This window comes from Lissotriton vulgaris, chromosome 7 (assembly GCF_964263255.1).
Source record: "Lissotriton vulgaris chromosome 7, aLisVul1.2, whole genome shotgun sequence".
In the NCBI taxonomy this organism is placed as follows: domain Eukaryota; kingdom Metazoa; phylum Chordata; class Amphibia; order Caudata; family Salamandridae; genus Lissotriton; species Lissotriton vulgaris.
Window position 1 is genome coordinate 1095963567 of NC_141695.1, and position 27078 is coordinate 1095990644.

General features: G+C 41.9%; 1 protein-coding gene across 7 annotated transcripts in view; it reads right to left on the reverse strand.

The window, feature by feature from the left end:
• RAPGEF6 (Rap guanine nucleotide exchange factor 6) overlaps positions 1–27078 on the reverse strand; it is a 985108-nt gene that overhangs the window by 53320 nt on the left and 904710 nt on the right. For all 7 annotated transcript variants that reach the window (XM_086931538.1, XM_086931540.1, XM_086931537.1 and 4 more), the window contains 2 exons: positions 14439–14650; positions 13495–13618 (listed from right to left, as the gene is read on the reverse strand). In XM_086931538.1, the coding sequence (XP_086787664.1) occupies positions 13495–13618; positions 14439–14650 (336 nt within the window). The remainder of the gene's footprint in view (positions 1–13494; positions 13619–14438; positions 14651–27078) is intronic.

The window sequence follows — 27078 nt, forward strand, 5'->3', positions numbered from 1 at the left end:
TCGTCCTTGTTGCTGCCTCTGCTGATATTGAGGCTTGTACTGCTGAGAAGAGTTATAAGCGGACTTGTAACCTTGATAGCTGCCTCGATTCTGTTGTCCTCTACCTCTGGATCCTCGAAAGGAATTAGTTTTGTATTGCAGGGTGCCTAGGGCTTTCGCCGTATCGGTATCCTTCTTAATACCTTGCAGCATGTCATCGATATGTTCACCGAAGAGCAGTTCTCCATCAAATGGCATGTCTAGAACTTTGGCTTGCACATCAGGCCGGAATGCTGTGGCTTTAAGCCAGCCCTGGCGTCTCAAAACCGCTGCTCCTGCCAGTTGACGAAATCCTGTGGAAGCGATATCCAAGGCCACATCGATCATTTCTGAGGCAGAGCGTTCGCCCTCCAACAAAATTTTCTTAACCTCTTCTTTCTGGTCTTCTGGGATTGCCCCTAGATATGGGGCTAAATCTGCCCATATCTGTCGATTGTAGCGACCTAGTAATGCCAGAGAATTTGCAGCCCTGACTGATAGGGCGGACATGGAAGAAAATCTTTTGCCAATGGCATCAAGTTTTCTCCCCTCTTTATCAGAAGGCGCTGTTATTGCCGCTGACGGGTTGCTAGACTTCTGCTGAGCGGCCTGTGATATAACAGAGTACGGTTTAGTCTGGCCAGTTAAACATGCGGGTGCAGTGTCTGGGGCTTTGTACTTCCTTTCAAGTCTAGCTGGCACTGGAATGAGAGAGGAAGGATTTTTCATAATTTTAAGTCCTTGCTCCCATATATAATCGATTACTGGGATGGATCGAACAGATCTTTTGAAGGATTCCTTAAAATCATGGAGGAAACAGTCCTGCGTTTCCGAAGCTATTTGGATGTTGAACCTTGCAGCCGCTCTCCCTACTATATTATGGAATCCCCCTAAATCTTCAGGGGGTGAATCGTCCTGTACTTGTTCTGGGGATGCTGGATCCAGGTTGGCGTTATCATCAGAATCCTCATCATGTATTTCACCTTCCTCATCTTGGACCTCATCATGTCTCATTTCTTCCTCATATTCATCTTCATCCGAAGAAATTTGAGGAGGTAACTTCTCTTGCTCCTGATGCACAACCAGCGGAGGTGGTCGCTGGCGATGTTGAGGAGTTGGAGCTTCCTGCTGTGCTGGCACTCCTGAAGCAGGAGCAGAAGATGGAAATCTTTGCTTATAGTCTGAAATTAGAAACTGTAGGTTAGAGACAATTGACGCTGGAAGGCATACCATAGGCTGAACAGTGGTATGCTGTCGAACTTCTTCTTGAATTGTAATCTCCTCAAAATCTTCACAGTCTGAACTCTCATGAACCTTGATGTTAAGATGAGAGGGACTGGATGCTATGGGAAACATATTCTCTACGTCAGGATCTTCTGCTTCTAGAAACTGCGTTGGCAGCAGTTGCTGGACCTTGCTAGGTGAGGTCATCTCTGGTGTCACCATGCATGATGACATTTTAAAATGGGTATAGGAATACTTCACTGATGGAGAGCCCTTCGATTGTAGAGTCGTTGACATGGTGTCCGACTGTGGAGCGTCTACAATTTTTGACATTTTATCATGCATTTTCATCGTCGACTGCATCGACGTCGATGATGTCTTCGTCAACGACAATGTCTTCGTCGACGGCGGCGTCGACACTATAGAAGTCGACGACGATGGCCTCGTCGACGGGCTCGTCGACGATGGTGTCGACGTCGACGGTGTCCTCGTCGACGGTGTCGACGTCGACGGTGTCCTCGTCGACGGTGCCTTCGTCGACGATGTAGTCTTCGTCGACGAGGAAGTCTTCGTCGACGGTCTCGACGTCGACGGGTTTGTAGACGAAGGTGTCGACGTCGACGGTGTCCTTGTCGACGGTGTCTTCGACGACGATGAAGTCTTCGTCGACGATGAACTCGTCGTCGACGATGGGATTTTCGTCGACGCTGGAAGCTTTGCCTTCGTCGACGATGAAGCAGACGTCGACGGGAGCGTCGTCGACGGTTTTGTGAGAGGAATAACAGAAGGTATTGACCTACCCATCGTCGACGATGTTGTAGCAGTTGACGCCATGGAGAAAGTAGACGCCGTGGATGTCGAAATGGATACTGTTGACATCGTCACAGGCAGGCCAGAAGATACCACAGCAGGCTTCTTGAAGGCTGTCATCTGAAGAGAAGGTTTGACCTTAGGATGACCCTCCATGGACTTTGGCTTCTTGTGAGGAGGCACAGCAGACTGACCTGGGGATGTCTGTCGAGGCCTTTTAGGAGAGGAGTGGAAGCTTCTGAAGGAACACTCGCTCTCACCTGGGGAGACTTGGTCCTTGTCCTTCAGTCTCTGGAGCCACAGAAGCAGTCGCCCTTCCCTGTCTTTCAATGTCTTGACCGGGAGAGTGCGACAAATCTTACATTCCTTGGCAGAATGCTGAGGATAGAGGCAGTACAAGCAGTCTTCATGCTTGTCCTCTATATGTTACCTCATTTTACTACATGAGGCACATGGTCTAAATAGTCCTCTTTTAGGAGTAGTAGACATATTAAATATCAATACTCCTTTTCAAACTGAACCTGAAGAGTTAGTAGGCAAAAATCCAAAGATATAGGAAAAAACCTGAGCAGAGCTCAGTGGAGACTCCTTTGCACGACGTGCGGTAGAAAATCTGAGGGACTAGGGCTTCTTCCAGGAAGGTGAGAGGGGTGATGGTAGCTGATTGGCTCCTGGCCAAAGTTTGGTCCTTTTTACATAAGGACCTAGATAGGCTACTAATGTGAGGCCTCTGGCCTAGTACTAAGTATATGTCTATGTGACATTACTATTGTTATTTACCGGGGACTCCTACCCCGACGACGGGGAATGATTCAGGCATGTGAATCTATGAAAGATACCCATAATACTGGATAAAAATAAATCTTGCTGTGGTGGTGTAGTGCCAAAATAAAAGGAATTTCCATATGGCGGATGAGAAGTGAATTTAAATGTAGTATCATTGGTTAAGTCAATTTTTTTGGGAAGATTCCACTGGTGTGGAGGCATAGACGAGATCAATAGGCGACCAGAAGGGGCTTCTGACCAAAAGGTAAGACTTATGTTACATCACTGTTGAGATCGATGGGCGTCAGCACTGGCTCGCAGGATTGTCTCTGCCAAGACTGCATTGTTCTGCAATGGCCTCGAATTTCATGAAATGTTGGTAAAACAGTTGTATCTTGTTGGCTAGGTCCAGCGTGAGAGCTATATCACTATTTTTCTTGAAATATTTCATGGAGGGGTTGGCCGTTTCTCTGAACAGTCAACAAACATTAAAGGGTCGGTGCATCAGGGCTGCTGGAACATCCCCTAAGAAGCCAATAAACACAGTAGGCATGGCGAATTAATGTGATGGCCCTGCCCAAGGAGCTGCCCACCGTGTCACCGGAATTCAGGACACACTTAAAAATCCATTTTGAAGCAACCAAGCCGTCACTGACCAGGTTGGAAAATGGCTTCTTAATGCATTCTGGTAGTTTTGCCACTTCTCACAGAGTGGGCATATCAGCCCAAAAGGCACATATGGCATTTGTCATTTGAAGTGAGCCTGAAGAAAAGATTTTGATTTTCCTTCCAGACTTTGACTCACTATCTGGAAGGGGTCATACAAAGACATTGGGGTGCAGTTTCAGGAACAAAGATAGGACCAAAGGTCTCTCTGGTGACCATTGTGCTGACAACAACTTTGGGTCACACACAACAGGTCTATTTCCTCAGGCTTTTTGCCTATAAAAACTAGTTGAGAGTAAGGATTTTCCTAGGCACCCAACACTAGCTTAACTTACGGCTTGTTGAAGAGGAACCAAGGCTCAGAAGCTGTGAAAGCAGATTACAGATAAAATTTTATCTTTTGTGTCCTCCAATTCTACTGCATAGCTTCTGCAGTTTTTTGCATTGTTGTGTGAACACAGACTTCTTCCGAAGAGGGGTCAGAGAGGTAAGGGTAGTCCCCTCCTGGTGGGAAATCCAAGCCACTTGCATTTTGTTAAGTCAAGAAATAGTCCATCATCAGAATTATGAGGAGGAAATCGGATATCTACCTCCAAATTATCATAATTATTATAACTACAATTCTCATCAGGCATTGCCAAGGTGCCTGAGCCAAAGAATTCCCCCACTCTGGTGAACCACTAGGTCCTAGAAAGTGGCTATACCAAAGGCTCTGACTTTCTCTTCTACCACCGGGGATATTTCTACTGGCACAAAGAGTGGCTCTGTGGGCAGCAATGTGGACGGTGCTAGAGGAAAGGGGACGAGTGCATTGGGCTAAGATTTATTTTTAGGTAGCAAGGCCAGAGCCTGAGGAGAAGGGAGCAGGGTAGGGAGGCATCAGAGCTGCTAGAGTCACTAAACCTTGGGGAGCAACCCATAGGATACCAGAGACATTCTGAGCTAATCTAACATGGCCAGAGAGACGGTGTTACCCGGCACTGGATTAGCAAAGGGAGCAGAATCTTTTTATATTGTCGATTAGGCTCCTTTGAAACACGGAAAAGCAGAGTCGCAACTCCAAACAGTTCCAAGAGTGAGATCGTTAGCTCATAGAAAAAGAATTCTCTTTCTCATTGTTTTTGTGCTTTTTGTGAGACGATCTCTTGGGAGATTATTCTCCGTCAGGAGGATAACCTGGAGTAGACTGGTGATGCTTTGGTGTGTCTCTGAGAGTCTTGGCTAAAAATGACTTGGTCTCTCGCTCTCTAATGGCGGTGGGTGCATTATAGATGATAGACTTTGTAGATGCAGAGTTGTGGCCACAGATCATGCACCATACGCAGACATCAAGTGGTTTGGACAAAGACATTCTTGTTTCACCAACAACAATGTTTGAAACCTGAAACTTTCAGAGGCGACATATGTCCCAGTTGCTGTCAAAAGATGAAGTATTGTCGTCTGTGAATCACAGAGAGCTCGGACTGGCATCAGTGGCAGGAAAGGAATTGACACCAACATGTTTGCAGTAGTCTAATATATGCAAGGATGTTAAGAAAGGCAAGCACAGCCGTAGCTGAAGCCATGTGAAGCTAAAGGTGTAACTGCAGAGCTATTGATGGGGAATAATTTTATGGAATGTCTGATGCTTAAAGAGATATTTTTAAGGTGAGGATTCTCAGGAAGATCAATCCATTGGAACCCCGAGAATTAGAAAATCTATAGTAAATAAAAGAAAGACTGTCCAAAGTACTAGTACCACCACAACATCTTGGGCTAGAAAAAAAATACCAAGAAATGCAATGAAATACATCTGTCTTCCCTTGCCTTCAAAGTATCACACAAACAGAGAATAAATACAACTACATAAATACAGAATTTCAATCTGCAGGCTTGCTCTTGTGTTTCTTGTCCTTATGAGCCAGTGCTAAATAGATTACCATTAAACTAAGCCCTAGTGGCTTTGCTAATGCTTGTTAAAATCTAAATCTTTACAGAGACATAATAAGACTTCTCTCGCCCAATGTGTCGCAATTTAATTTCTTGCACTGTACACTCTCTAAATTTAAAGTAAACGTTTAAGTTTTTCATGGTGTTCCGAACAAACGTTTATTTGGGATAGGGCCCCATATCAATTAAATAAGCACAAAAAAGCTTAAGGCCAGGTGTACTAATGAAACTATGGTAAACAACATGGTATAGAAGGACACCCTGTGGGAGATATGAAAGCACTGCTTAAAAATAATTACTAATTTCTCAATTCATTCATAAAAACGGGCATGTCCTGAAAGCTGAGCACCCAGTACGTATCAGTCGATTCTTGAGTCAAAACAGTCAGCAGCTGCACCTTTTCATTTGAGATTTCTCTCTCTCTTTGTAACCACACTAAATTCAGGATTCACAAATTAAAAGTATCCAGATAGTAAGTCAACTGATTGGGCCAGGAGTTAAGAACAGTGATAATTTGTGAAGCATTACATTTTAATCATATTATAAATAGGCTCAGTATCACTAACAGTAATCAAGAATACAGTTTTAATCAGGACAAAGGTCCTGGAAAAAATAACACTCTACAATACATATTCGTATCATTTTTGCCTGCTGGAGGCTAGTTCGAGCAGAAAAACGTCTTAACCAGAGACATTTTTCACTCTGACAGTCTGCGCCATAGGCGTAGTTTTGAAAAATATATACAATTTCATACACCACTAACAGTTCATGTACACCGAAGAACGGTTTTTGCTTACGAAAATAGTCATTCCATTATAACAACTTATATAGTCATATATGTGTATTTGAACATGTGCAATTACTTTTTTCATTGAGACAGATAGAGAAACGTCTAAAAAACAATTAAAAAAATACAATTCTGGCAAGTTAATTTTACTGCTCCATTCCATATTCCTTAGTTGTAAATGTATATAGATTTTTATAATTATAACAAAGGGCATAGAAACTGACAAATTATCACAAAACCCTCTACCTCCAGCCCAACCTTCCTCCCAACTCGGTCTTTAGCTTTAGATTGAAAATTCATTTTCAAATATGGTGTATTCCAATAGCGTATGTATTCCAGGGGGTCACATCTCGCAATTGCCTAGCAGTTATAAGTTTAGCAACAACTGTAGCAACAAAACACATACCTATACATGCAGACAGTCTAGACCTCAACTCCCTCCAAAAACCATATTGTGGAAAGCTTTGTCTCTGTGGGCTGGGAAGTAGTCATCACCGACCCTACTTCTGGATGCGTTGAAATGCATCCAACCCCTGATTAAGTGGAGGAATCTCAGATCACTCCCTCAGCCAAAAGAGATCATATCCAGCAGACAATATTGTTAAAAATCTTCATATTTTTAACCAAAGTAAATTCACCCTACCATAATACTCTCAAGTCAGACTGATGCACTATCTGAGCTTGTGCTCCGATTGCCTTGATATCTGGAATCAAAGCTTCCATCTGCAACCCCGCTGTGCAATCTCAAAGACCATATCAGGGCAAATATTAAATGAAATACCGGTCTTGGCTTTTAAAGTATGCATACTCCTTGCTACACATATCGCCCTCTCTTGCATCAAATATTGAGCAAAACAGGTAAGAACAGTGCACGCCTAGCACTCCTGGGATTTAGTTGGACAGGCACTCAATGGACTCAGATTATCGCCAGCTCTTGCCTGATTTAACAAAAGGATATTGTTTAGCATTTCACTCAGTATTTCCATTCATGTGATGCAGTCTCAGTCCCACCCGGAATTCCAACAACACTCAAATTTCAGCGACAAGATCCATTCTTGTGATTGTTGTTCTTTCGTGCAATTCTATTAATAGCCAACAAAGTTTCATCATGTCGAGTATTACAAGTAATCTTGCTCTCCGTAACCACCCGTTCAGACCTTCAAGGCGACAAGAAAACAGGGCCATCTTTACATCCATTTCCTCCAATATTTTCTGAATATACTGGCTCTCCTTGCCCAAGTCCAACTGGCCTTGTCTTATATCTTGTGTATGTTCACAAAATTAATTAAAAATATAGCATTCTTATTCTGTGGAAGGGACTGCCCACTGTCAGCATTTCCAGCACTTCTGTCACATTTTTCTTCCGATCTCTCTAGCCCATACTTACTCTGACAAGCTAGCTCATTGCCCGCCTCAGAAGCTTCTTCCATCACATCAGTCCTTTTAGTGTGTTCATCTACCAAATTAGGTAAGGAAGGATAATATTTTTTTTCTATAATTTCCAAGCTGTTCGAAATGCCCACAATGCTCCAGTGGTGCATATCTGTTTTGATAAATAGGTATGTAACCTCCGGATTCCCTCCTATATTAAGTGATACTGCTTAACGCTTACTCATAGGTTTATACAGTGGTTGGATAGTGTTGTCATTTTTCTTGACTGACTGAACTCTCCCAATCTTACCAGAAATGTCAGGGGTGGTAGATGTTGAGAGTTCTATTTGTTCCTTCCCAATATGACCCACCCCCCAATCTTATTAACAATGACTGCTCCTTGGTCTTCTATAACAGATCTTTAAGCACTGACAGAGGGCGATAGTAATACACTTCTAATATTGTCTCAGTTACTTTATCTAAATTATTGGATATAGTGGAGTAGCTAATTTATGGGTGCTGCTGGGGCTGAGACCTTGGTGAAAGTCATGGCTGTGTCTAAGATGAAAGCCATTTCTTAATACTGTGTACCCCCCAACTCCTTATGGTGGAAGGTTCAGTGAGAGAAAGATGACCCGGCCTCTCTCCAAGGACAGTTTCCTCATTGCCTCCATTGGTTTATTAGATCCTCTTGTGCTCCTTATGCTTGCCATGTTATATTTTGAACATGTAGTGTTGCCTGATTAGGCTCTTGGGTGATAGAAGCCCAATTTCTACCCTGCACAGTTTTATTATGAAGGCAGTTCAAGCGCTTCAACTCTCTTTTTGGACCAATACTAATACTCATTTCTGTTGCTAGTTATTGCTTTTTGACAATCTTTTTATCATTAGTTATCAAGAATGACTTACCCATCATTGAGTCTTCAACCTGCTGCTATTCTTTTTTCTGGCTTACGCACTGTCTAGAGATTATGCTGGTTGTTTCACTGCTGCAATCCTCCAGTTGTTTTTTTGCCCTGGTAGGATTAGCGAACAAGTGCTGTCTTTATCATCCATGGCATCTCCTAGCACATTGTTCATCAGCAATCGCTTCCAGCATTCTCCAAGAAGCGAACAAGCATATTCAAAGTTTCAAAAGCCTGCATAGTAACTCCTCTTCAGCAATTTCCATTGTTCCAACAACAGTATTTCAGCCCTCTGTGCCCTCACCGGCTATGAATACTGCCACTGATGCAACGCTGCATATCACTATCTGCGGCAGCGTTTATCATTATGTCTGTTAATCATTACCTTCCACTGTGGTTTTGGCATTCCTGCTGGGCTGCTGTTAGAGCTGCACTGTCTCTATGGTAATGAGGCGGCATTTAATTCCCTGCTATTTTCAACGACAAAATGGTTCTATGAGCTCAATCGGCAGATAACTAAAGATGCACAAACTATCATTAGTTTGTCAATTTCTGCAATATAGCTGCATGTAGAGTCACTTGGCCTTGAGTGCGATTAGGAGCTCTGGCAGCATTCTGCCTCATACTGATCTTTACAAATCAGCACAATTATTCACTCATGAGATTGATTGAACACTATGTAATTCTACAAGAAAGAATTTAACTCAGAAGAAGAGCGCTACAAGTAGGGAAAACTTAAAGACCCCAAGATGCTACTTGAGAACTTATATGCAGTTTTAGCAGCCTACCTAATCACCTACCCAAATTGCATCCAGAAGCTCTTTTGTTTACAATGAAAAGTATAAAATGAAGAAATGGGATAGGAAAAGAAAAAACTTTTAAATGGAAATGTTGAGGCCCCATTCAGCTGCAGCCTGAAGTAAACTACATCAATTCCAGTAGACTACTGTTTATTGGTTAAAGCTCTTTTGAGTCAGGAGGCACAGAAATGAAGAACCATGGCAAGGCTCTTGTGACGTGGATGCCTGTTATATAGTTGCAGTAAAAACAGTGGAAAGAAATTGCCTTCCTTTAGCTACCACAGCTAGGTGGCATGATTGCGACTGGTTCATAGAACATACGCAATAAGATTTTTCTGAATACAAACATCCATGCTTGGACCTTAGTGCCTCTCTTGACCGTAGAGACTTTAATTGACTTTTGACTAACAAGACATCAATCTTTTCAATGCTTTCTATCTCAATACGAAAAACGATCCCATTATTTTAGAGATTTGGCAACACTTTTCTTTCTAACCCTCAAGAAGTAGAGCAATGCAAAACAGACAAGTAAACTCATCTACCTCCAGAAATTCTAGTGTACATTAACAAGCCTTCAAAACGTGCAAGGCCTGCACACCATTATGGGCAAAACACTTGTTGACCATGCATCACAAACTCAGTTGGAAAAAGAAAGTAAAGGAGCATTACTGCATTTCTAAAAATAGAAGCCATTGTTCAATCTTAAACAATGTGAAACAATAATTACAAATGTATTCTCAGTACTGTTATTTATGAATCCTTGTGTCAACTGTAGATTACTGTGGTCGACGGGAACATACCCACTTATAGGAAAATGCTAGAGCATATTACACTACATTAGGGCCCTGGCCATCATGTGTCACTCGAAGGGGGTTTCTTCACTCTGCATAAGATGTAATCAGAGAGGTTTTGCCACTGGACATCCTTCTCGAGCCTGGACTGGAAGGGGGAAGTCATAAAACGCATTTTCCCATGCAACTTTTCGATAGGAAAACTGAACAACTATACTACAAAAACGTCTAAATGGATTTCTTCAAATTTGGCAGAAGGCTAGATTTAGATTAAGAACAAGCGCTTTTTGTGATTTGATGAGAATCCTTTCAATAGTTTTTGAGAAATGAAGCCTCAAAATCTATGTATATTTGACGCTGCGGACTAACTGTGGTGGATACATGAGCTCAAGCACGCATTGTGATTGGCTGTCCAAAACCTGAGGGAAAAGTTCCAGCCGCCATTTTAGGACTTGGTTCCCAGAGTCCCACAAAAGATGATAAAAAAGACAAAAGGGGGCGGGTTGGGTTATACTGACCCCCTGAGCCATATTGGCGGGAGGGCGTCCAAGAGTGACACACCCTGGGGCCAAATAAAAAAAGTATATGTCATTGCAGGGGTTTCTGGGAATCCGCAGATCCATCATGAGCCCCAGTGCGGCAGGCTGGTGGATCTCTGGATCCAGGGTGCTACAAAGTACATACAAAAAACATGGAAATTCGCTGAAAATCCAGAGGTTAAGTGACGTTATCGTTTGGAATTCTAATGATATCTTACTTAAAAAAAATAAAAAACTCATTGAAAATACCAAAGGTTAAAGGGACATTATAGTTCGGTGAACAAGTCGGTAAAAACATAACATTTTCAAAACCACTGCAATTCACCAGTTATAGTGATATAAAATTTCTATTACTAGTGCCGTAAATTAACTATGACTAGTGCACTAAATTAACTACAACTCGCGCCCTCACCATGCACTGCTTACACCATCACATATTACATCACTCATGAAATGTTTAATAACTGCATTGATTACATCCCAAATGACATCTGAAATGACAATTAATAACGCTGCATGGCGAAGGCATGAGTTATAGTTACTTGGGTTAACTATAACTAGTGCATTGTGTTGGTGTACGGTTTTTAGTTTCTGACACGAAGAATGGTGCTCGAGCGAATTATGTGTCTGTTAGTTAAGCTATGTGTATGTACGGTGCCACCAGGACGAGGGAGAAACACCTTGAAACCCCCACAGATATGTGAGTCCAGAAACCCACAAATTCAAATGAAAAACAAAGTCCCGGGCACACGTAATTGGTATCAATATGCGGTTCTGCAAGGTTTCGTATTCAAACACAATCTGTGGTCCACACCAGATGAATAGTTTCACATGTGTTTAATGAATAAGGTAGTGCAAAAGCAACCAACCGACACCTGTTTCGTCACATGAGGGAGTGATCAGCTGAGAAAGCTGCAATATAGGCTGAGTGTGACACTAAGCCGGTGATAATTCCAACCCGGCTGGGTATGTCACATAGATTGTATGGTGAGTGCAGTAGTCCAAAGTTCAAGGGTGCGCAGGCCTAAAATTGCGGGCGCAAACATCTAGGCGGTCCAAACCAAGGAGGTGTGCTGCCGTTTCCAAGCTAAGGAGAGCGGTCCAGTGTTCAGAGTGGGAAAAGGCGGATACCCCTAAGCCGTGGGGCGTCCTAACGGTGAGGAGGAGCAAAGATGAAAAGTGGTGCCATATCGCTGCCCGGATGTGGAAGCGAACGGACGCCAGTGATGAGGTATTTATGGATACTTAGACACAAAGCACTAGACCGTAACCGGTGAAAGGGAGATTCAAACCGGTCACTAGTGCATTGCAGTGGTTTGTTAGTTTAAACGTTCTGTTCTGACATTTTCATTTAACTATAATGTCCCTATAACTTCTTCATCCAGTTAGCACACATATAAATATATAATGTGATCAAGGGCAGGCTCGCCCGAAACCAGTTATGGCTATGAAATAAAATAATTTCACAATACCTGGGTCCGCGCTCGTCTTTTCTTGTTGCAGCAGAAGTTGTGAACGAGTTGAAGAATATATATATATATATATATATATATATATATATATATATATATATATATATATATATATATATATATATATATATATTTGCTTTCTCTCACTTTTTCCTGTCGCAGAGGGAACAGCTTTGGTCGGTGCTCGCGTTGGAGACCAGGAAAGTGTCTCAATTCATTTTTCAATACAATAATGGCACGGCACACTACTTGGTGGTTTATAGATGGTTTATTTCAATTCGCAAAACTCCTACGCGTTTCGAACCGTAGTCCTTGTTCACGGCAGTATTCTACAAGTGTCCCTTTTCTATTTCGCTATTTACACCTTTGTACTACTAGCATCTAAGTGGTGCATTCTGGGCTATGTGGTCCTTATTTCAACCAACTTTATTGTACCGTTGCGAATTACGCACTGGGTTAAGTGAGTGTGATTGGTGCGATCAATGGGGAAAGAATTGGTTACTACACCCGCTGTGCTCTGCTAAGGTTAGAAAAACGTGCATTTAACTTCCATGGCTACACCATGAACTGCTGCCAATCATGCTGTAGGTTTATGATCGGCTGTGTACGTAACTTATGACTGAGTGTCTGAGTTTGTTTCTAGGGCTGAGTGCCCTGTGTCCCCACTTTACCCACCTTCACGAAATGCGTAGGAGTTTTGCGAATTGAAATAAACCATCTATAAACCACCAAGTAGTGTGCCGCGCCATTATTGTATTGAGAAAAAAAAATATATATATATATATATATATATATATATACACACATAAATATGTATGTATATACATAAATATATGTATATACATATAAGTATATATATATATATGTGTGTATATATATATATATATATGTATATATATATATATATATATATATATATATATATATATATACACACACACACATACGTGTGTGTTTGTCAAGGTACATATACATGACCTTTTTTGCCTCAATAATCTGATGCACAACCACATTCTAGTGGCTGCTAATATAGCAGGGAGACATTGTAACTAAAAAAGTCTACTAACTGGCTGTTTTAGGGGCAAAATCCAGATATTCAGTAGTGGAATTACTCTACTAATAACAGAACTTCTTAAGAGTAGCCAATGTGTATATATTTTACGGAATAAATCAAGATACAATGGAATATGCTTACCACACATTTCACTGAGGTTTCAAGGAAAAAATCTTGACAGGATGGAGCACATAAAGGTATTCGGTTGATCAAAGAAATATGTATAACTTTTCTGGCTTCACGCAACATGCCAGTTTCCATTAAAAAAAAAAAAAAAACATGCCTTCCTTATATGACCACCCCGTCCCTGTTGGCTAATGTGCAAGTTTGCGCCAAATGTGGAGCCTGTAGTAAACTGCATACCTTTGTCTGAACATCACAGCTGGATCCATGTTGGCCGATGTCATTCGAATGACCTGCCGAATTTCTTTGGCGATCATTCTCAATTTCTCAAAGTTGATCAGGCCGTCTACCTTTGAATCATTTCCTGGATAATTAAAAATAAATTAAATACTGACACTTCATAAAACATTATGGGCAGTCACAGCAAACCAAGACAAAGCATTTGAATTTTTACTAAAGCAAATTGATAATTTCGTTTTTTCACCTTATGATGAATACAAAAAGTTCCTTCTAATAAACAAAATCAAAATTGCATTCGAACCTACACATTGGAATACTGATGTAACACCAACCACAACAATTATACCTCATATTATCGTCACATGTCAACAACTGACCTAGAATGTAACTATGGTATGAGAAGATAGAAAAACGAAACCATTTATTAATGTGTGCATTTGCTGTTGCCAGGAAATGGATACATTGATAAATTGAAGAAAGTCCATCTTTTGGCTTACTAAATTAAAGAGAACTTTACAGCAATTAATAAATGCCCATTTTGCTTTGGATATTGGCATGAGAGAAGCATTAGAATTGATGTAGACTGAGTGACTGTCGCAGTGGATAGCGCTGCCTCGGTTCCTGATTGAAATATGTGCTCACAGGACCGACTGCCATGTCGGATGTTATTTAGGTGATAGCCTACAGATGGATTGAGTTAGAGTGCAATTCTTTCAAATCAATTCAATATTTTTGCCGAATTTGCATGATTGTTGAGGCCCAGGGACATTTCAAATATATTCTGCGCAACAAATTTATCGAAAAAAGAGTGCACCATGTTCTCATTAAGGGTGCAACCCATACATCGCTCATCCCTGCTTCTCCGCAGTGTGAAAGCAAGACAAATGATTGGACGCCACTCATTGCCTCACGCGCAGTGCTGTATTTTTCCATGTCTGGGATACCTTCATGAAGAAATGTAATATCCTTTTTGACAACGGGGAAGAGTGGGATGATGGGTGGCTGCATGCTCTGACTGCTAAGAATGTTGCGGTACTTGGCCATGTTCCTTGATGGATCAAAAAGATCCTGCAGATCCCGGAGCAGCTTTTCGTATTTGCTTGGCAATTTCTCCCAGGTGCCTCTCAGTCGTGCCACGGGTGCCAGATTTAACCCACTGCAAAAAGCAGAGATTCAGTCAAAACCACACACATCTTAGAATTATCACTATTGCTAAAGTAAATGCAAATACCTTAAAAGTAATCTTTTAACCATTAAAACGAATACACAAAAGAGCCAGCAAATTGTGTAGGCTCGAGTAAACTTAGTTACTTGTTCTTTTAGTCGATAGAAAGCTGTATTCTATATTCATACACTGCAAACAAATGTAAAATCTCGCCTGTATCTCCAGCTGGGACTCCATAAATAAATGCACTGAAAGCTTGATTGGAAGCCACATTTCTCTCACCATACCCGTTTCATCTGACTAAATACCTTTCCAACACTTTCAAGCAGTTCATTTTATATTATTAGAAGTGTAACTCAAAACTCCATTTAATCTTTTCGAAGTGAGTTTTGGGATATTTCTTGATGCTATTGCACCTATTATTTTTATAACTCACTTTATTGTTTTTGCGAGAACACAGTATTCTGCTTTTGCCTCTGGCAAAACAATTGTACAGTCAACATTTCTTCAGCACACAAGTCCCCCTTACCCCATTTCCGAAGACATCCTAGACATAACATTAGCTAACAGAGAAGGCACAAATTTCTTCATCTAAAGACCCAAGTCTACGTGTCGCCAGGTCAAGTACAATATGTTTATGATCATCCAAGTCACCCAAATCTTCAAGTGTTTCAGTGGGCAATCACTCTGTTATGTTATGTTAGGAGCTCTTCTATAGCGCTCGAATCACCCGGAGGCATCTCGGCGCTTCTCTTAGCAGAAACCGTGAGGTCGAAAGGCAGATCAAAAAATTGATAGGGCATTTAGAACAGGAATGTTTTCAGGTGTTTCCTGAAGACCAGGTAGGAAGTACATTGCCGCTGGGCTAATGGGAGCTGATTTCAATATTTTGGGGCAACATAAGAAAAAGCTCTACCCCCGGTGCGTACCAGACGTATACGTAGGACCTTCAATAGAGCTAAAGAATTGGACCTAAGGTTGCAGCCCGAGGTCTGTTTGACAAGCTTCTTTTGAAGGTACTGGGGGCCCTTACCTTCCAAGGCTTTGAACGCGAGACAACAGATCTTGAAGAATGATCGTTTTTTTATTGGCAGCCAGTGAAGTTCCTTCAATAGGGGAAGTGAGGGGGAGCCAGGAGGGCGATTTAATGTCATCCTAGCAGCAGTGTTCTGAATGACTTGTAAATTGGCTAATAGTGTCTCACTGACTTCTGCCAAAAAGGCATTTCCGTAATCAAGACGACTGATTACCAACGCCTGGACCAGGGTTCTATGATGTTTCTCTGGCAGAAAAGGTATTATTCTGCGGCGGAGGCGGAGGCTGTAGTAACAGGAACTGACTGTAGTTGAAATGTGGTCCTTCATAGTAAGAGCTTGGTCTAGTTTTAGGCCCAAGTTTTTTACTGATGACGTCGGGGCGGGAGGCCGTCCCAAGAAGTCAGGCCACCAGTCATCGGTCCAGATGGCAGATGCTTTGCCCAAAAGCATCAGCTCTGTTTTTTCGGCGTTTAGCTGGAGACGATTTTCCGTCATCCATTTGGAGATGGCAAGCATGCCCGCTGAGAATCGCAATTTCTCCTCTTCAGGATTCAAACCAATTGGGAACATAAGCTGAGTGTCATCAGTGTAAGAGATGATTTCGAACCCAAGTGGTTCAATAGTAAAGACCAAAGGGGTCATATCAATATTGAAGAGTGTAGGGCTTAAGCATGAGCCCTGGGGCACCCCTTTGTCTAGACAATATTTTTTTGACAAATAGGGACCAAACATGATGGTTTGCCATCGGTCTATCAGAAAATCTGTAAGCCATTTTAAGGCCAGTCCTCGTATACCACAGGCATGTAATCTCTCCACAAGCATTCGATGAGAGATGGCGTCAAATGTTGCGGAGAGATCGAGAAGGATCAGCACCATAGAGCAACCTGTATCCAGTGTCCGTCTCATAGAGTCGGCCACTGCCAGGATGGCTGTCTCGGTGCTGAAGCCTGGGCGAAATCCTGATTGGGATGAATGAAGGAGCTTATTCGCTTCCAGGTAGGAACTTAGTTGTCTGTTTACTAATTTTTCTAATAGCTAACCAAGCAAGGGCAGAAAATATATGGGTCTATAATTGCTGAACATCTGAGGGTCCACTGTGGCTTTCTTTAAAATAGGGCAGACGTATACTTTCTTCCATACTGCGGGGATACTGTCTGATTGAATCGAACAGTTGAAGATTTCTGCAATGTCCGGAGCACAGCTGGAAGAAAGAAGAGCCATGATTTTAGGAGGGCATAAGTCCCTGGCGAGCCCGATTTTACAGATAGCAGAAGATTCTCTATCTCTTCCGGCAAGATTGTATTAAACTGGTCGAGACACCCAGCAGATGATGTTACCGCTCCACTTCAAGGCTAGTAACTGAAGTTATGTGGGGTAGTGATGGGAAAATTAGCATAAATCAGTGAAATTTTGTTATGGAAGAATTCCGCTATTAAGTCGCAGAATTCCTGCGACTCAACTGGTATTTCTTTACAGGCTTGGTGTGCCACAAAATCTTTAACTATGTCGAACAGTGCTTTAGAAGAGTTGTTCGCTTGTTCCATTTGGTTCAGGATGTATGTGCATCTTGTCTTTATATTTTGGTGGTAGTTGGAAAGAGCAAGTTTATAGATATGCCTATCTTGAGGACTTTTAGTGCTTCTCCAATGTCTTTTTAGGCGCTTGCAGCTGGTTTTATAATTTTTCAGCTCCCCTGAATACCAGGTGGCAGATGGTCGTCGCTGGGCAGTACTGTGATTAGTTTGAGGAATGACTAAGTCAAATGCTGTTGTTAATTTGGAGTTGAAATTGTCCAACATGTCAGACATTAGTCATTATTGTCATATTCCCCCCTATATCGCGGAATAGCCTCGTTAAAGGACTCTAGTGTAAGTTTATGCCAATGTCGGCCTGGTTGTTTCTTTTTTGGTTGTGGATAGGCAGAAAAGGTAGGAACAGTCTGAAATTAATAAGTGAACACAATCATGAAGTGATCAGTCCAAGTAAGTGGGGAGGCAGGATGGCAGATTAGATATTCCATATGGTGAAAATTAGGTCCAGCATGTGCCAAGCTTGATGTGTAGGGCCACCCACCTTTTGGACAAGGTGAGGCTGGAAACCAATTTGTTCACCTATGGATTCGCGAGATCTTCACCGTGGAAGTTAAAATCGCCAAGTAGGGTAAAATTAGTGGAGGTGAGGACTTGCATAGCAATAAGTTCCATCAGATAATTAACAAAATTTACTTTTGGTCCTGGTGGTCGATAGATTAATGCTCCATTCCAAACCTCCCAAGGGGACCTAGGGATTTTAAAAATCCCTAGTTCCAAGATGTCATTGGTTACGGAGGACAGCCATTGAACCTTTAGATGGTTTTTGAAGGCAATGGCGATGCCTCCTCCAACTTTTCCCAATCTATCAAGGTGGATAATTTTGTAACCTTCCGGAATGGCCAAATGAATCGAGGGGAGATTTGTAGATGTTAACCAAGTTTCAGTAATGAAACAGATCTCCTCACACACCACCACTTCTAGCTCCATATCATGTTCTATGCCCTTTTTCCAGCTTTCCATTGAGGGGGCTCCAGATTCTTCAAATCCCGCACTATGTCCCTTTTAGCGACCAATAACGCATTCCACAGGAATGCCATTTTATAACTTTTGCTATCCAGATCTACATTAATGTGTAGGAGGACCATCTTGGGATTCCGGGGAAGTCACCAACCCAGCATCCTCTCAATTGTGAAGTGAATCCCTTTCCATAAAGGGTCAGTACTTCACAGCTCCATGCTGTATTTAACAAGTCACTATCACATACTAAGCAGCGTAAGCACGCTGAGGACTCAACTCACCCTTTTGACCATAAACGATGGCATATAAATTATGAGCAGTGTTGATAATTTAATTGACTAAGTCGGAATTGGGTGGGGACCACAGCCTCCCTCCAGCCATCATTAGTTAATGAACCCAAGTCTCCCTACCATGCAGCATTGAGACATGTGAAGGAGTCTAGTCTATCAATCACCAGTGGCCCATAGATCTCGGAAATCTCATGTGATTTGAGCACTTACAGCAATATTCTGGCCCCCAAAGGGCTAAAATCTAGGAGCTCTTCTTGGTTACCAATGCAAGAAGAAGTGCACAACACAACTGCAGGTATTTGAAAAACTGGCTGCGATGAAGATCGAACACCATCAGCAGTTCTGTGAAGTATTTCTTAGTAGTCCCTGTAATTACATCCCTGAGTCTATATATCTCAATTATGTCCCACTGACTGAATCCCACCAGATGAGACACTTGTGTGAGCAGTGAGCCCGGCCACAATGGAGTCTCTTTTTTTAATCTCTCCCTCCACCGAAAGGATTTATTAATCTCATGCCAGATCTTAAAATCAATCTCAGTAGCCGATGGGAGAGGGATGTGAAATGTACCCACCCTTAGAGATAATGGAGTAATTGCACCACTTACATTGCCCACTTCCCGGATGCAGTGGCTGGATCCCCATCGAAGTCATAACATGACTCATTCAAGATCACAAAGTAAACAGCTTTCTAGTAGGAGGCAATGTCGGTAGTGGTTATCCCTCCATCATAGAACATCCCCATCGCAATCCTAACCACTCCATACTGCCAGAGGTAACAGAATGGAATTCATTGTACACAAATAAGTCTGTGGGAATGGGAAGGTGTAGGATTGCCATTTTGACAACTGCAGAGCAACCAAGAAGGGGCAATGCGAGTGCAAACGAAAACCTAACAGCAGTGGAGATTCAATCAATTTGGGGCTGAATATTCATCATCCAAGTTTTCTGGGGGTCTCGTGTTGTGCGGACACCCAGATACCTGAACCCATCTAAGGCCACCTGGATACACTGTGCCCAAGCCAAGTCTGAGGGCAGGAGACCTTAGAAAACTATTGGGAGACATTTTTGTTGTTTTAACAGATGTCTTAACCTACTGGATTATATGATTTGAACAACATGAAACCAAGGGTGGTGATCAAACACAACACCACTTAAGCGAAGTGCTTTTTAAGGGGTCGTGCACATGTTCACAAGCAACAAGCAATTACACAATGTGGAGACAGGCAGAATCAGATGAAGCTGTGCCCCATGGTGCACGCTGTGATAACAAAAAGGGGAATGAGGCCTGGTCATAACAACTGATGAAGAGTGCTGACCGAAAGCTCTTGTATGAGTATTTATTTATTTATTTAGGATTTGTGTTAAGTGTTACTAACCACCCAATCCGTGGTGTCAGAGCGCTCAAGTAATATAGCAAATGGGTGAACGGGAGACAAAGGATATAGTTATGTATCCCAAATATGCTTTTGATTACAATGTCAGAAAAGTCCCATTGAAGAGTTCAGACTGATTTAGGGCCATGGTGATGGAGAAGTCAAGAGCCCAGGTGAAAAGGGTAGGCTAATCTTATTTGTGTGACCAGTGGAACTGGGATGAGGCTGCAATCTGCAGCTGCTGAGGCCATGGGATTATCCACATACAAGGGTGAAGATGTGTGTATTCAGGGATTTCCCTTATTAGAGATAACCCTTCTCAAGTTACAGATGGATGGATAGAGAGTTGTCCTGTTAAAGAAAGGAGCTGCCACCACATCTTTCGTTTCTGAATTGTTAGGAATACAGTGGTCTTCTACTAGTTGAAAGACGACTGCAGGTTGCTTGATACGGAACTAAGAGGCTGGTGATATAGTTTGGAAGCTGATCACTTAGTGCCCTATAGTCAAGGCAGTGTTTAAGATGACAACCTTTCACTCATGTGGAGGCTGAGGGAAGATCTTACTGCAGGGGTAATAGGATCATAGTGTTTTAGTCTAAATAGAAGGCGAGCAGCATAATGTTGTATTCACTGGAGCTTGGCGATGCATGTGTTTGGGAGGCCTGTATTGAACCTTTTGCACTAATCCAGACAAGCCATGATCACAGCGAGGATTACGTCTATTTTCTATTTGTAACCGTTGTAACAATGGCATGGTCCCTTACAGTTATCATGGGTAGAACAATGTAGTTTTGCAGACTGCATTTATCTAAGGCAAGAACTATCAAATATCACCTCTAGATGGCATGCTTAATTTAACTAGGGTATTGGGGGGAGGGGGGTCCCAGATCATCAGGCCAAGAGAAGGGAGTGTGCTTGCAAGGCCAATGAAATAATGCATTTGGTTTGCAATCTTATAGGAATCACGGATGGTTGTAGGCCTTGTAAGCACTAAGTAAAATGGGAGGCAGCAGGCCCTTGAGGTACACTACAGAGGATGCTGGCCATTCTATAGAGGAAAGGGTCCACTTTCACTTGAAGAGTGTAGTTGTGCCACACCAAAACAGTGGTGGTTACTGGTGTAATGTGGCAGAGAGATAGTAGTATCAGTAAATTGGGGGGATAATGATCATCAGCAGAGAGGAGCTCTTCACTGAAAGTTAACAGGGTGCTTTTTTGGTGTTCCTTTGTGGTAGGACTACAGATTTGAAGTCACAGCAGTGAAGGCCTCTGGATCAAAAATGGGAGGAAACTTGGCAGGTGATGACTGTTTTCAGCACCATGGCCACATAGGGGTATGTGGGAAAGGGGAGGGGGCTGAGATGGGTCAGTAGTTGGTTAGGATAAGAGGATATTTTGTGGGTTTTTTCGCGGAGGGATAACAACTGCATGCATAAGGGACTGAGGGATTGCCTGACTAGCCAAGGAACTGTTTACACGACTGGTAAGCATGCTGAGAGATCAGAACTGAAGACTCTTGCGTTAAGGAGGTTCTAGGGCTGAGAGGACTTTTTAAAGAAGGCCAATATTGTACTTCAGATTCAGGGCCTGGCACAAAAACGCTCAAAGTGAATTCAATAGAGTGGACGAGAGACGAAGCACTACTCATGTGGACACAGCAGGCTACACAATAAGGAAGTAATTGGTTTGAAACCATCATCTTTCTATAGTTCTTCCTTGCCTTTTTCATCTGGCATAGGCATTCTATATGCAAAGTAGACTTCGAGGGAAGGACCGGGGATACTATTTGACAGAGCGAAGGTTTCCAGTTGTAATTTGTTCAGGTTATGCCAGGAGATAGGTGGACCATAGTTACCAAGGGTCTTGAGTCCATTGATTGACACACTTTGTAAAGACATGAAACACAGAGCATTTTATTAGGAAGTGGTCTGCCCAAGCAGGTATTGGATTTTGAGGAACTGGAGTTCTGGTACTGTAAATATCAGGAGGTCAAGGCTGTGGATACCATTAGGTGTTGGCTCTGGCCATCTGTGAAGAGCTAAGGAATCCATATCCTTGACAGGAATAACTAAGAAGCTCCTGAACAGGCTCTAAATCATCCAAAACACCGCAGCAGGCCATATCGTCAACCTACCTTACAGCATCCATATAACACCACATCTCAGAAAACTTTACTGGCTCACCATACACAAATACACCTAGTTCAAAGTACACACACACAAAGCACTGCACAACACTGGCCCTACCTACCTCAAGACCCCCGTAAACTTCCAACTACCTCCCAAGCACATCCGATCAGTGGATTCTCATGTAACCCGAATCCACAAGAAACTGCAGCAGGCTGCACCTTCACCTACACCTTCCTCAAGGCGCAGACTTCCTTCACCACATTAGGGTCTCCTCTTCACTTCTCAAGCTTTGCAAGAAGCTGAAGGCCTGGCTTATTAAATAATCACACCAAGGAGGCAGCTGTCGATCCACCTACAAAGTGCCAGCCTACGTTGAAGGGTGATTCGCACGCTATACAAATATACATGACATAACTTATTTGTTGGATAGGCACAGCTGGACACAGAGGAATGTCCATGAAAAAATGTGGTTTTGTGTCCCACATTAGGGTGCTGTCCAGTTCCCCCAAATAGGGTCTAGCAGAGCCCCATACAACCCGTACAAAAGGTTGCACTTGAGAGATGGATCTCCTTCCAAAGTATGCGATACTTAGAATCAGATCTCTGCACTAGGGGACTCCCCTTCTAATTCTTTGAAAAATATCTATCAACTGTTTCAGAAAACCTGTTAAAGAGAGTCAAAATGAAACCTTCTCTGAGTATTTCCCTGCATACCATACTTTACATTTATGTAGAAAAGTTTGTGACTAATTATAGGAATGATTAATTTTACTGTACACTTCATTGCGGATGAATGTGTCTAGAGAACTAGACATACAATAAAATGAAATAAAACAGCAAAATATTATGTGTATTAGTGGAATAATTTTGAACTGCATCAAGTGTACGTGGTTACACCACACAGGAGGTAGTGCTATGTGAGGGGGTCATTTAAACCTGCCCGTGCCTAGTACCATATACCAAAAGAGTATTAGGATTAGAAACAACATTATGAGTAAAATGGTGCCTACAGTCACACAACGCCTAAGCTATCACCGAGGAGACTGCGGTTAATGAAAATACTCATCTCACATTCAAGAGCTCACGCCCCCGTCCCCTTGAAAGAAGCAGCAGTAATGAAAGACAAGATTACCATTTTTATTAAAACTGCTATATGAAGCTGGCCACAATGAGATCTTCCTCAGAAGAAAACGATGAGTAATGCAATCTTCAATTATCTGATTTACACAATGAATAAAATTAAAACAAGTATAAATAAAATCAGAGGTGGAATTATACTTGCATTTTCCATGAGCTAGTAAACTGTTATTGAATGTGTGCATATTAATCTGCTGGGAGCATTTTTTAGATCTGCATGCTGGTTGTATGAAAAACTGATGAATAGATCAAAAAATATATATTTACGACATTATCCAATGTTACCATGATCTGATCTGTCAAGCCATCTATCATGAATACGGAATATCAACTCCTCAAGCAAAACTCTGCATTGTGCATCTGATGAACATAGCTGAGTGGTCCTCTTTTGTGCTTATTTTTGTTGGTTGATGAAATGTTATCACTAGTTACAATGCCTACCTTACTGGATTTGGTTGATAGGGAAGAGATGGCTCAGATGCTCATGCTGAGTCATCTTAGATGGGTATGAGCCGTAGTGCCGTTGTTCCACAAGGAAGGGCGAAATAAGAGCTCAATCTTTCACTGTCTGGCTTTACCATGCAGGCCAACATTACGGTTTTTTTGTCCCCCTGCAGTAAGAACATGTCCTTCATTCATAGGAGGCTGACACAATATAGTGAATTGTTATGAAGGAGTTCAGAAATCGAGATTTTGGTGAGAATATGCTCGACACATCCAGGTAAGACAGACATTAGAGCAGGTAGCCAGCCCATTCCCGAACCAGAAAGTTCTTGAAATTACTTAAATAGCAGGAGCGTGGGTAACACCATACACTACAGTGCTCAAATAACGGGCACAATAAACGTAAGAAGCTAGGAAACACGTTTTATTAACTATCAATTAAAACTTCTAATGACATCCTGTTTCCAAAGTAATAATGATGTTTGCAAAAACTAGCGAGCCCCTATTTACACCACTAAATAGGACAGCATGGGGAATGACTGTACATCAATCAATATAAATTGCGACCCTTCCTTATTTGACAGTAATAAAGCAGCAAACGGACGAATTGCACATTTTCAACCATTTTAGAACAATGAAAATAATTAGATACCGATTGTGCTGAATTTTCATCTCTTTGATGTTCACAAAAAAATGGCAACGCATAAATGAGCATTATTTTCTTAAATCAAGGGCACACATACATTAAAATGTTCTCTTGTTTATTGTCCTGTTTGAAAGGACAATTTACTAAAGAGGAAGGGGTCCATTATTAATTAAACAATAGTGTCAGAGAGATGGAAACGTGAGGGACCACTTACATCGCTTTCATAGCAACAATACTTCAGTTAGGGTGCAAAAAAACTGCTGGCCAGTAACTCAATTTCACTAAACAGCCCTGGTGTATGCTGCTAAAGATGATTTTTGGTCTAAAAGAGAGAAAATGCACAAGCTTGAATTGGAGGGAGAATAATTCTACAATGCTATACACACCACCAGCACAGTGTGACAACAGCAGTTTTGCATGGTAACAAAGGTTCAATTTCTAAGAGCAGGCCGAGTAAATGGATTCCCTTCCTGAGCGATATAGTCAAATCAGCAACACAGATGTAAGAGTTAGTTAAAACATGATTAAGACACACTTGTGATCTCAATTTGATGTGACCCGGACAGATAGTGCTGGTCCTCGATTCGCAGCAAACATTTATTCTCTATTCCGTGCATTTAATGATCTACATTTAGATTTAGAATTTGATGCACCTCTTTTAGCATCAGAATTAAGAGATCATCCTGGAGAGGCCTGAGCTTAGTTCATTTTACCTGTAAGCTCTGGAATAAATTGCCCCTGTATCTGAAAAGTCAGGCCAATTGTATTCACTTTCGTAAACAATTGAAAACCTAGCTGTTTTCAGCTTCTTTATAACCCTTTCTGCTTTTCTTGATTTTTGATGGACTCAGGATTACGCCAGCGCTCTAGGGCAATCGTGTGCTCTTTAATTTTTTTTATCAAATCATAGCATTAAAGCAGCACAAACAGCAGAAAGAGTGAGGTCCTCCAATCCCTTCAGAGCAGTCCACAGACTTGATTCAGGTAGAGGGCCTGTCAGTCTACTGAAATCATTGTCAAGGGGTGAGAGGATACATGTGGATGTGAGAACAATGGCAATCATAGGAGAGCTTCTGATAGCTATGCTCCAGGATACAAGGATTTCATCAAACCAACTGATAGGTTAAAAAGATCTACTTAGAGCAGCGATCACAGGCCTTTAGAAGCTGCATGAGCAGGCCACAATACGTTGTTTATCCACTCTGACAAGGCTGACCAGGAGTATATTCTCTAAGCTCTCACATTGAACTATGGCTTGGCAGTCCAATCATCTCAAATTCAGTCACATGTAAGTTCTACTGACAAAAACCCTGAGAGATGCTAATGCCTGACTTCGTGTTAACATGATAGACAAAGGGGAATCAGCAACTGGTGCATGCCCAAACTCTTTCTTGGCTGGAGATAAAGGATTCATGCTAAAAGCCTACGTGAGCTCCTCAACCTGGTTTCTCCCTGCCAGAGCACGTCACTTAACCTAGAAGTACACATTACTCAGTGTAGAGACTGTTGCAATCTTAGTTCTAGATCCATTCATTCAACCCAAGTGTAACTATCCAATCACATACACACACACCGGAAGTAAGATCCACCAATAAGTTTCTCACCAACTTCAAACCTCATGGCCATGGGTATCTCTACTGGCTGCCTTTCCTTTCCTACCATCAATGCACTGAGGTAAAGGGATCTCAGTCTATCTTAACCTACTCACATGTGCTCTGGTAATTTGCTGCCAAGTACCCGATGCGATGTACCTTCTAATGATGCTGCACTACTTGAAGGTAATCAATGGTTCTCTCCACTGTGGTCAAGGCCAGAGACACAGCTTCAGTCAAACACAGCCCTGGGCCAACAGCCAATAGATAAACAAGCAAAACTTCAGACAAATGCGACTATTTATTTTCTGTCATCAAAGGATTACAGAATACAATATTTGCTTCATTTTTCGATAATGTTTACAAAGAAGAACAATAAAACAAGTAATGGAAACAAACTGTTCTTATTCTGGCCAGGAATATAGAAAAGAAAATAACATTGCCAGATGGAGTCAGTCTTTACACTATGGCAATACTTTTATGAAGCCATAATTTTAGCTGCCATGGAAACAGTGCTACCTTAGTTCAAATCCAGCCCCATGCTTTCCCTTCACTCCCATCCACAGGGCTTTAAGTGGGAAGGATCCCTCCGGCTCAGACCTGGCAGTATTTTAAAACGGACTTTGTAAATGTCCCTTTGGGCCCTAAATTCCTGTCCTTACCCTTACAAGGAAAAATACGAACTATTCCTGAACAATTAATAAATGTCCAGGTAATGCAGGTCCACGATATAGCTTCCTTTTATATTTCATATGGTGTACTTCATTAGAGTGTTAGCTATTCCAAATATGGTTTTTTTTGTATCCTATAGCAAATTACTCTTGTATAGTGCATACTTTAAGATGAGTCACCTTCGGTGTTTAGAACAGACCACGATTGAGAGCTCTGAAGTTGAGGCTGAAGGCAGTGAGTTTCTCACAGTGCCTGTCAGAGGGTCAAAAAAGGGATTTATAATAAATGGCCATCCAATCCTTGGCCTCTTGGCAGTGCCGACACAGACAGCCACTGACAAAACCAACAGTCCTGGCTGGTTTAGGAGTATGTCTGTTTTTGAGTTACGATATTTGGTGCAATAATAGAAAGCTCCAAGAGAAACTAAAATGCCAGTCGGTTTGCACACTATGGGAATTATTGAAATTTAGCTTATGTTTTAAAGTCTCTCCAATAACTAGACAGGACACACCCCTTTTGATGACCACTACTTTTTTCATCCTACTTC